This window comes from Pundamilia nyererei, unplaced genomic scaffold (assembly GCF_000239375.1).
Source record: "Pundamilia nyererei isolate P.nyererei 1_Seehausen unplaced genomic scaffold, PunNye1.0 scaffold00006, whole genome shotgun sequence".
Classification (NCBI taxonomy): Eukaryota; Metazoa; Chordata; class Actinopteri; order Cichliformes; family Cichlidae; genus Pundamilia; species Pundamilia nyererei.
The window spans coordinates 3741005-3753184 of NW_005187407.1; the positions used below are offsets into that span (position 1 = coordinate 3741005).

Below are 12180 nucleotides of genomic sequence, written 5' to 3' on the forward strand. Positions count from 1 at the left end.
AATGTAGCTCCATCTCAGTCCCAATAAAGTTGCATGTGTGTGTGTGTGTGTGTGTGTGTGTGTGTGTGTGTGTGTGTGTGTGTGTGTGTGTGTGTGTGTGTGTGTGTGTGTGTGTGTGTGCGCTCAGAGAAGCCCTATTTGTGCAGCTGATTTTCCCATGGAGTAGCTCAAGGTCAAGCACCAGAGGCCCAACAGTAGTGTCGGCATCCACATCTTTCCCTCTCTGTTCTCTCTCTCCTGTTTCTTTTCTTCAATCCAAAATGCTGCCACCTTCTCCCCGTGACCTCCTGCATTGGTTAAAGTGCTGAGGTAATCTAAAGATGGTCAAATCATGGGCCTATAATAGCAGTAAACCAGGTGGTGAATGCACATGTTTGCTTTTTAGCCACTCAGGGCGCCTCTCTCTCTTTCTCAGCCATACACGATCTAAAGTAAACATCCTTACTTTTCCAGCTGGCCAAGCTGTGTTGCTCATCCATGCTCAACGCCTCGAGCATTTGACCTCGACCTCAAACAAAAGACAGTTGTGATCACCAGCTAACCTCAGACCTACGACAGTAACTGATCTTTCATTCTGGTTTTGATCGGAGGAGTGGCTGCCTGCTGCTCGGAGCAATGGCTGAACGCATTGTGCCTTTTGAGAATTTCAGCTCAGTTGAGTGCAGCTTTGCTTTTTGCAGCTGAATTGAAGATCACTAAGCACATGTTATTCTTTTCTTCTTCTTTTTTTCACAGGAGACTGAGAAGGAGAGCCGCAGTGAGCGTATCCGATCTCAGATCTGGGAGTTAAGCAGCCAGCAGACACAACAAAACAGAGAGCAACAGAGAATAGGTGAGAATGAATGCGAGTACTCTTCAAAAGAGAGGGAAATTTTCACCGTTTTATGGTTTGTTTTTCATAAGAAAAAAAGAGAAGCTGCACAACCTCACGCTTGCAGGATATTACTTCTGTCACACTTAGGGATCACTGCCATATAGAAGTTTGTATATACTGTAAACATGCCCTAAAGGTCAAGTTTAGTCAGGCAATATCAACACAAAACCAACACTGGTCACCTCTGTTACACGTATGTGTAAATGCATACGCCTCTCTTGATGCCTTTTCCTCTGGAGCGCCTGTTAAAATAGTTGGCCAAAGGAGCCATTCTCCTCATGAGGTGGTCGTCGGGAGGTCATGTTAGTTCAGCCTTTTTATGCTCCTTCATCTAACTTTATTAAGTGTTTGGGGTAACTCACAGCCACGACTAAATCTCTTTGGCTACACGTCCTTTACTTTTTCTTTTTTTAAGTGTAAAGTAATTTCATTAGCCACTCTGTCAGTCCAGCCATCAATAAAGTAATATCAGTTCATGCCTTTAAGAGGAAACAAGTGTGCTACATTTGCAGCAACACTTGCAGAGCTAACACGAGCAGCTTGTAAAACGTGTAAAAGTGATTGAAGTCTTGTTGCAAGCCTGTTTGTGTTTTGTCATTTTTACTTTTTTTTTTTTTTTATCCCAATGACCACGTATAACATCCACTTTGTATAACTTAAGACCAAATTTAACTTTGGCCATCCTTAGCTGATTTCAGCACACATTTGGCTAACTGGAGGTTGGCCCAAGGCTCATAGTCATAATGTCATTCTGTGTGGCCTGGTCAGCCATGGGCTTGGCTCTTGGTGTCCTTCACATGGATGAGGGGTTGGTGATGGGGTTCTGGGAAGCAACAGAGGGAAACCCAGCAACCACACCTCTGCTAAATAAAGCTGATACCAGAACAGAACTGAAGCCTCCTTTACGTGGCCGTGAAACTCCCCACTGTTCTGCATTTAGCTGTGCCTTACAATTTAAGCCAGGGTGAAGCTAGGGTCAATAAAAAAAAAAAAAAGACCACCATAGAAATGTAAAGAGGAAAGGGAGCTTTTTTAAAGTGGATCAACAAAGACATGGGACATTTGTGGTTGGTGTAATACAGTGTAGGCAGGGTGGGCATGTGGTTCCTGAAGGTGTGGTCGTCTTAAGCCCTGAGCATAAACGCATAATTCCGCGTTTCACATACAAAGAAGAAGCTTATATTTACACGCTTACGTCAGTGACCATGTGTCACTATACCGGTAAGGTTATGATTTCAAGAGTTTCTCAATGCTTTAAGTTCCCAGGGGAGAGCGAGTTCCTTTGAACGTATCTTATGCAATTTTAAAGCTTTGAGCTGAGCGTTTTGGAGGTGATGTGGGATAGGGGTAGTTCAGACTGAGAAAGTGATCCCCATACAGTAACTTATTAATCTAAAGGTTTTGCACAAAAATATTATCCTTTTGACTCTATTTGGGTCATAATTTGCAAAAAGAGCGTCATTTGCTATTCAATAGTACGTGAAGCTAACAGCTGAGACCACTAACTCCTCAGGATTTTGTGGTCTGTATACAGTACACACACAGTTTCACGGATTTTGTTTGCAAACAAGTGAGTTCCTCGCTGCTGATCATTAGAAAGAATGGACATGCTCAAAGGCACAAGCGCCCAGGTGATTTGTCTAGCTATTAGTATAAATACAAGTCCCATGTCATTCGCTATAGTCTTTGGTCTAAACCAACAAATCGCTGATTAACCATAGTGTCACAGCACCAGTGCAAATATTGCTATAACACATGAAATCTCTTTACACAATCACAAGCTGAGCAACCAAAATTGGCACACAGGTATATCTTAGGCCCCCTATATTAGATCTTATTATGTTGCCTGGCAACCACCTGCCAACGCAACAAAAAAGAAAAAAAGAAAGGAAAAAAAAAGTAACAAATTATGAAAGCATCATCTCATTTTGCAACAATAACATCTAATTTATATCCACAAAGCTTTAATGATGCGTGATATGACCTAATCACGGTTCCTAGCAACCACCTAATAACACAGACCCCGCAGTACCGTAGCACAAGCGTGTACTAGCTCTAAAAACAAGTTGCTTAATCCCACCACAGGTCGGATCATTGAAAGATTACGTACGTTTTTGTTTTTTTTTAACCTCTCTGTCAGTGTTGCTCTTCCATTTGGTTGCCACTGAAAAGTTTCAACAGCAACTACATGCACGGACAGACATTCATTGTTCCTGAGGATGAATCATTCAGACTCTAGTAATCCAGACTGTTTTTCTTTTTCCTTTTTTTTTCACCACGGTGAGGTTAAACTTGTAGATTTGAGTAAAATATCAAATCATATTGTATTACTGTGTATTGTATGAGTTGTCAAATTGAATAAAAAATACTAATAATGAAAGTCCAGAGCTGCTGGCATGGCTCCAAATCTACAATGGGGTTAATATTGTGTTTACATCTAATATAACAACTTCTTTTAAAATACTTTGTGGCTAACAGGGCTAACTGTTGCCTTCATCACCTTGCTACAGAAGCCTGTGCCCAGCCTGTTACAACAAATTTAAGGTTTGATTAAACCATGGAACTGCTCATGAGCAGCTGAAACGAACTCGTGTTGACCCCTTCACAGCCAGCACAAATACTGGGCAGGCTTCCTCTGGGGTCATTGCTTCACTGTCAAAGCAGTATAAAGAAAGCTCTTGGTTGTCCTTTGTTTGTGCTCCGTATATATACTGGCAGAAGGCTGTAGCGTTTTGTTGCTATTTTGAAATATATATAAAAAAAAATGCAAGCCTCTCATTATGCAGTAGCAGTGGGGATTTTCCCAGAAATGGCCACACAATAGATACGACAGCTTCCCAACGGCAACGACGTGAACAATAACGTGAGTTTGCTGGAGAGCAGCTGTGTATGTGTGCGCGCGCGTGTGCTGGCTCTCACTTCGGTTATTACACTTATTAAAGACCAGTAATTGAGCTTTGGTTGAGTGCATTGCGAGCTATAGACACTACTGTGTAGCGGACCATTATTGTCCTAATTGTGTGACCCGATCACGTTTTCTATTCAGGCTGTATTACATAAGCATTCGGTCTGTTTAATCAACAGCTTGCTGCCATTTTTATCTTCTCTCATATCTGAAACAATTCACAGGATTATTTTGGGAAATTGCTTTAAAAGCGATAAACTATTATTAATAAACTTATTGTGCAGAATCTACAAAGCAGTAATGAGCCGATAAAGGTCAGCTATGCTTGGTGAAGCTGTGAATGCTCTGCCGTGATTACGGCTGCTCGAAAGTTGAAAGAGACTGTCGGCTGCCTCCAGTCAGACTGGAGTCCCTCTTTGATTTGGTTAGTAAATGACAGACATGCATACTTGGTGAACTCCATTTGGTTGCCAAGCTGGTGCAAACTAAGGTCAGTCAGAAGTGTTTTTAGGTCTTTCTTTGTACATGTGCTGTAGGAAGTGGATACACATCTTGGTTTTCTCTGTTTTTCTTATCTGCGGTGTGTGTGCATAACCTCAGATATTCATATAGCAGCATGGTGGGGTGTTGGAGGTAGATACTTGTCGCAGGGGGGAGGATGCGGGCAGGGCTGTGATGTTTGGAGTGTGGTTTCCTGTTCGTCTCTCTTTTTAACCCACTCTCTCCCTGACTCCTTTTTTTTAATCGTGTCCCAGATATAACTGTGCCACATGATCGCTTTCCACACTCGTGGAAAGCCTTCTTCCTACTTGACGCACATTCACCGGCCCAGTTGCAAATCTCACTCAGGAACTTGAGGCCAGTCTGGAGGAAATGTCTACATCCCTTCATGTCTCCACATGCCTGCCCTGTGATCCTGAGTGTATTTTCTAGCCTGGCCTTTCTGGGGCCCCAGTGTTGTGGAAAGATTTCATTTAAGTCTCCAACATACCCATCTACTTCTTCCATTGCCCTCTAGTGTACTAGTAATACAAGAAGAATCTAGGTAACATGAAAATGTGTTTTTACAGAAGAGAAAACTTGAATGGTACAGAAAGTTACTTCATATATTTCATTTGTGTTTTTTATAGCAGGTTCCAACTCAGGGATGGTGTTGGTTCTGGATCACCTGGTAAAGGATGATGGACCTCTGTTGATCCAGCCTCAGCGAGAAGCTGTGACCAAGGAGGCCGACCTGGTTATGTCTCACTGTCAGAGGTCAGACTCCTCCGATCTTAGCGCAGCCTCGATGCTTTCCAAGCCCAATCTGGATTCTGTGGCCTCAGAGAAAGGTCTGGGCTCAGCTTACAGAGCCCGGCTGGACTCTGGAGCCTCAGACAAGAGCCAGAGTTCCTCCCAGCGTGGTCGGCTGAACTCCGGGGCATCAGACAGAAGCATCAACTCCCAGTCCTGTGCCAGACAGAGAGTGGGCTCAGATGTCTCGGATTCATGCGTCAGACCCCGTCTGGGCTCCGAGACTTCAGACAGCATCGGCCTGTTGTCAAGGAAGCGGACGGTCTCTGGCACATCTGATCAGAGTGCGAGCATGTCCTCAGAGGAGCGGGCACCATCGGAGGAGGCGGAGGTAGCCGGGAGTGAATCGACTTGCAGCACAGATTCAGAAACTGACAGCAGAAGCCGAGGTTCAGCCGGCACCCAAGCTGAGTCTAACCAGGAGGAGCCTGATGGGGCGGTTTTATCTCGGAGAGATCCCGTAAATGGCCTGCTCAGCGGGAAAACTGACATCCAGAGACAAAAGGTGGAGTGTGTGTGTGTGTGTGCTTCAGGATTCAGTCATATTCATGAATTAACAACTTAAATTAAGTAATCCATGTTTTTGCACCTTTTTAAGCTACTCTGTCTTGTACTCAGGCTGTCCTGGAGTCTTACATGAATGCTTTGTGGTGCATTTGTCGGCTGTCTGTCTCTTTGAGCCCGCTGAACACTGAGCGACACACGCCGTATATCGTGACTGCGCCACTAGAGTGGGGTGCTGAGCTGCGTAGCCAAACTGAAGCGCACAAACCGTCCGAGCGCTCCTTTTTTCTTTCCTTCCACGTCATTATTCTTGACACGAAAGCCGACACTTCATTGTTCAGTGACACCCAGGTCACATCGGCATCCATAAACACTCCACTTCGAACTCCCGCTGGATGTTGTTTGACTTTTGTTACTTGGTTACACAAACAAACTGTGCACCTGACTTGTCTCTGTTTCACCTCAGCGGCGCTTCGGCCTCACCTGGTGTCAGAGAGGAGTACACAGCGTTAAAGGCCAAACATTCCCTCTCTCTCTGTTTTTCTGCACTGACTCTGTTAAACTGTTAAAAGCAAGATCTTCACATGGAGCGGGAGGGGGGCTACGGTGACCATGACGCCATCGTGTCGCTTCGCTTAATGTGTTTACTCAAGACTGGCCCCAAACTTTTTTTTATTGTTCCCCGTGCTATACAAGCTGATCCTCAGGCTCCTCGCAGTACTGTAAACACTCTGGGATCCGTCGTGGCCACAGTGCCAAAAAAAGAACAGATGCTCACATCTTCATGCCGAGTACAATGTTACATAATGAAAACACCACCAGTCGATTCTGTATTTAGGACTGTGTAGGTCAGGAGTCCCCGGAGCCGCCCATGTAGTCCTCATGAATGTGTATTTTTCGCTCTGCCCGTTGACCTCTGCTCTCCTCTTCTTCCTGTACTAATTGTTCTGTTGTGTTTTTGTTTTTTCCCGTGTTTAGATAACTGTGGGCAGTGACCTGTCCCGCTCTTATGGCAAAACGAGGGATTCTGGTAAGAGCCTTGCTCTGATGTATAAGTAGAAAGCCTGTCAATATCAAGCTAGATCATCTTTTTAAGATACTTATCAAGGAAAACCTTTAAACATTCATCTTTACATTTTCTTGAATATATCTGGAGAAATTCCCATTGAAATTATTGCTAGATCAGTTCTGAGAATTATGTAGGGGCTGTTAGGTTGACCATAAAGGAATGGACGGCTGGGAAGGGAGCATTTTGTTAATGCACCATATCTTCAGCGCTCTCTCCTAGATCTCATGTCATCTCATGTCCTACAAGCTGTGCTATAATTTTGTTTTCCTCTTAAGTGTCACATCTTGTTTCATCTTTGTAAGTATGACCCCAGTAAATATCATCTACTCTAATCCTTAGATATCCCAAACCATGAGCGTTGTACATATCACCTCTAAGTGAGAGAAACATTCCCTGAAAAGTCCAAAAATATAGGAACAATGAGAGGGTGAAGCACAAGTTAAGTCAAGTAAAACATGGGGCTGGAACAAAGGCTAAAAATGAGGAAAGAAAAGAGGAATAGGATTTGTAGAAAGTTTTTGAGGTGAAGGAGGGGGATTACAAGAGCAATAAGTTGTAACGGTGCTAAATTCAGCCTGGGCAGTGGAGGAGATCCTGGTTACTTATCTCTCCTGTACGGAGCTGTCTCTTTCTTTGATTTAAACTCCCCTCTTTCATTCTGTCTTCACAGCACCCGAGAAGAAAGCTGTTATATCGGAGCAGTTAAGTCGCACCACCTCTGTTCGTGATCGAATGCGCAAGTTTGCAGAACTTGAACAGAGTTCAAATGTCTCATCTTTAAAGAAAACTCCTTTGAGGAATGGTTCCTTCTCCAGCAGCACTGGCCATGCAAATGTCTCCAGAGCTACCGAGCTGTTTACACACTCAGCAGCATCCCTCAGCACATCTGGAGACAGGCCAGCACGGTCACGTGTGGGCTCTGCATCTGCATCCGTGAGTCAGGTCGTGCCTCAGCCAAGAGGCGTGGCTAACAAGTCTCTGTCTTCAGCTGACCAATCGCAGAGCTCCATGGGTGGGATGGGACATCCAGCTCAAAAAGATGCGCACGCCTCCGATAAGTCAAAGGAAGACGGGACCCCAGGGATAGCAGCTGGAGAAAAGGTCACCCAGGGAGAGGCAGACCCAGACATGAAGACCTTCCTCACCATTGAGATCAAGGATGGACGCACCACCACTTCCTCCTCATCAACCACCAGTAGAGGCAACATTATACCCATCACCCACATGACCCCACGCATCACTCCCAATGCCCTGGTGGGGCAAAGGCAAGGTAGGAGCATCAACTTGGAGCTCACTACGTCCTTAAATGGTCACCAGGAGCAGCGATGGTTGACATAGTGTAGTGTAGAGATTTTACTCTGAGCTACCACACACTAGTGTTTTTGTTTGGACTCATTAAGGTTGCCAAGCTGCAGCCCACGTTATTTCTAATGGACTATATGTCTTTTCTTCCAAATGTCAGCATTAATATCAGCCGCTACAAGGAGTAATCAGATTGAAGGAATAATGTCACAAGTGGGATAATGTCAAGGGGGGTTTTGTGCATCTGAAGAAGCACATGGATGAGTGGGGATAGATGTTAGAGCTGAGTGTATAAACGGCACGGTCGCACTGAATGGTATTTGTTAGAGCGTGGGCATGTCGGGAGTACGGAGCTGTGGGGTCAACAGAAGAGAACAAACTTGGACAAGAGAAACAGCAACTGGTTGTCTCAGACGAAACTCAATGGGAATATTGTTACAGTGCAAATGAATTAGCCTGCCCGCCCACACAGTACAGGCCTTTGTGTGTCATATTCTGTAGTTATTGTCTGCAACACACTTACTGTTTACAGTCAGTGGTTTGAGTGTGAATTTTAAAATGAGAGAAAAATGCCATCAGAGAGGGAACACATTCACTTTGAATGTGGCTCAACATCTTGATAGTACACTCAGGACAGTATGTCGTGATGTAACAGAGACGAATTATCTGCATGATAGAAAAACATGTCTGGCATCAACTCAGCGCTTTACAGAAGCGCGAGCGCTACGGCTGCTGTTACAGTCTGTCCAAACAAAGATGTCTAAAGCTTCAGCTCTTCTCAGCGACCGGCATCTAAAACCCAAACAGTTTATTTTAAACTCAGTCTGAACACGTGCGATTCCAGCCCGCTCACCACTTACAGCTCCCTCGTACTCCGAGAGCCGCCCTGCGCTCTGTCACGAGCCTCGCACGGCTCTTTTTCATGTCATGTTCGCTTTAATGTTTTTAGGCTCCTTTTTTGGAATCCTGCCTGTCCTGCTCTGAGTAACAGCAGCCTGTTAATGTGTCTCCAGTTTTCTGCAAAAGCACGTCAAACTCTCTTAAATGTAGACCAAGCTTTGCTGGTTTGCATCAGTCCTGTATTTTATGATATAGCTTTCATGTGTGCGTGTCTGGATGTGGGAGGAAGCGGGTCACATAGAAATGTGCACACCAGGCCAGTGAAGAAAGTGCTTATGTTAAAGGTGGTGCTATCTTCAGTCATTAGACTTGTGTGCTGTGTATGACACTGTAGTGGTGTGTGTTTGTTTTCACCCCAGCTTAAGGTCTTACATTTCTCAAATCTTTGTTTCTCTGTTTCAGAGTTGACCCTCGGCCTAAGAGCCACACCATTTAAGATCTCTTCCTCCAGCTTCTCCTCTGGACCCTCCATCAAGGTACAAACTGCCTTACAAAATGGTTTTGACAAATGGTCACAAAATTGTGGCTACACATAAACCTGACAGATCTTATCAAGCTCGTGTAACAGGCTTGATAAGATCTGCTATTAATTTATAGTTTGAGCTTTTTTTCATCTTCTGTTTTATTTCCAGCGGACCCAGTTAAATTGCACGGTTTCTGCTGCGTTTCTGTCACAACAATCACCTATAAGGTCTGAAAAGCTAGAGAGCCAGGGGAGTGAAGGACACCATGTGTAAGAAAAGGAGGGAGAGGAGGGAAGAACAGTGTTTATCAAACACAGAGCCAGTCACATCTGCCCTTGTAGGGTATATGAAAGAGAGAAGGAGAGAGAGAGAGAAAGAGGGAGGGAGGGAGGTGTTCTGGGTATTCCCGTTTTTCTCTGTAGGTCATGCACGCTGAAAATTATCCAGGAAATGTTTCCTAAATACACCTTCAGTGCTGTGCAAAAGTCTTGAACTATCCCTCATTTCCTTTTTGTAATTTTTAGAAAACCTATTTCTTCAGGCTTTCTAGAGATTTTTTAAAGTTTTCCCTGGACATTGGCTACTTTTTCACTAATTATAAGGCCTTGTAAACATTCAAATGAACATTTTTTTTTTGCTTTTTAAGCCAGTTAACGGTGACCTATGAGTCGTTCAAGCATGAAACAACATATAACTCAAGGGATCAACCTGTGTTGTATCTAGACAACTTAGCAAAGAACATTTCTTTATGAAAAATGCCAAAGATAACACAGTTTGACGGATATCAAATTATATTTTTTTTTATCAGCATGACTCCAAAAGTGCTATTAGCTGAAAACTTGGACTATCTCATCCTGGTGTACAGTGTCTCTCTTATCTTATCTCTTAAAAAAACTGAGAAAACTGAACAAGTGGAGGAGAAAACTGGAAGTCTTGGACCTAAACCCCCACTACAGCACTATCTGAAAGTCATTCCCTTACAAAATTGGAAAGAATCCAGGAAAAACCTGACACGGGACCTGAGAGATACGTCTGCCCCGTCAGCTGATCAATCTACTGTGTGCCAAAGCTGCACTGCGCCCATTTTCCTAGCAAAACATAAAGAAATGAGGTGTGGATCATTTGCACAGTGCTGCATATGCACACACTGCACTGATTGGGTGGATTGGTCTTTCCATAGGATTGGAAAGTTACAGCAATCAGAAATGACCAAACTATAACCTCTGAGGTCTGGGAGAACAGATAAACTCCCATTTGCCCCATTTCTTAAACCCTTCTCTCTACCATGAAAGGAAGCATCCTAGTTAATGGAGAGTGGGTGATTGAGAGAGGAAAGGCACAACAAACACTGTTCTGTTTACTCTTTAATGGCTTTGTGTCCCCCCTCCCCCCGTGTGTTGAGCGCAGTGGTAATCTGATTATGAGATTTGAGAGTAGGTTAATTAGGGCTGGGAAGAGGGTCCACAAGGCTGTGCCTGTGGACCCTCCTTTAGCATAACAGCTTTCTTATAAAAGACAGATTTTTGCATGAAGAAGATAAATCTTCTGCAAGATGTGAGGTTTATCCTAGCATGCAGGTAATGTCTTTAAGTGCAGCTGTGCATAGGATTACTTCTAAACAGTTACCAGACAACAACTGTGCTATCTGTAACTGTTGAGGTTGGTGGATCAGCAATGGGCTCCAGCGACACAGCACAGGTATGACTGCACGCTGGCAGCAGCAGGCAGTGGTTTACAACATCCAGACAGCTGCGTCGTAGTTGTATAAGTTTAACGTAAACACCTTCAGTGAGAAAGCGCAGAGCTGCATTAAGGCTGCTGCTGATATTTCAACAGCTTCTGCTCACCATCGAAGACTAAGCCTCAGTCACCACGCTAATGAGACTGAGAAAAACAACAGACACCGTTGGTTAAGCTGAGCTCAGAGGTTGGTGGGTTGGTTCAGGCAGATGCAGAGACCACCTGTTGCCTGACTTTCTCTGGTTTAGCTTGTGTGTGTGTGTGTGTGTGTGTGTGTGTGTGTGTGTGTGTGTGTGTGTGTGTGTGTGTGTGTAAGAGAGAGAGAGAGAAGGTGACATGTCAGGAGGATTGACCTTAAAGAAGCTTACCCACATACCCTTTTCACATTAGTGACTATAAGAGAGTGCACAGGATGGCATGCGTTTGAATAAACTCTTCCTGTTTAGTGATGTTAATTGACCAGAGTGGTTTTGAGATGAAACTGTGATCTGTTTGGGTGGTCTGGCCTTCACTTTGGTGGTCTAACCTGAGCACTTGCAATTTATTTCTATCCCAATAAAAGACGCTGATAGCATCGGCTTTTCTTTTCTAGACGATCACTTTTAAATCAGGAGCCATTTGAGAGACCGGTTAAGATCAAATAACAATGAAAAAGTCCAAATACTGAGTGACTTGTAGTTTTTTATTTCGGCTAAGTGCTCGCAGTGTTTCATTACAATGAGAGTTCATTTTAGGTGGTGGCTAATTAATGTTGGCTTCTGCTCTAAGTGATCGCAGCTGCTCCTGCCTGTTTTGTCCGCTGTCTGTCCATGCTGATCGCTGGCCTTGAACACAAGTACAAATGATGCCATAGCTTTATAACCATGGCGATGACAGGACAGTTGGCCTTTCCAAAAGTCGCAGAGATTATTTCAAAGCTCTCGGTCACGCTGGTGGTGCTGCCGCATGAACGTGGACGTCTAGGCTCAAAGTCAGTGGCAGATTGTCTCGCTGTCACACAGAGGGATGAAAACTCTATTGTTAGCATGCTGTCGATCCATGACGCATGCTGGGTACACAACCGGTTCATGTGTGTCACAGATTTAAGCTTGGTTCACAGACCGGAGGGTAAAGGCTGGGGATGTACTTA

At 44.3% G+C, this 12180-nt stretch overlaps 1 protein-coding gene across 1 annotated transcript in view; it reads left to right on the forward strand.

Annotated features, from left to right (window-relative positions):
- The window catches only part of smtnb (smoothelin b), a 49385-nt gene that overhangs the window by 26451 nt on the left and 10754 nt on the right, over positions 1-12180 (forward strand). The window contains exons 7-11 of the mRNA XM_013914847.1: positions 736-832; positions 4913-5577; positions 6555-6606; positions 7316-7915; positions 9250-9323. Coding sequence (XP_013770301.1) covers positions 736-832; positions 4913-5577; positions 6555-6606; positions 7316-7915; positions 9250-9323 — 1488 coding nt within the window. The remainder of the gene's footprint in view (positions 1-735; positions 833-4912; positions 5578-6554; positions 6607-7315; positions 7916-9249; positions 9324-12180) is intronic.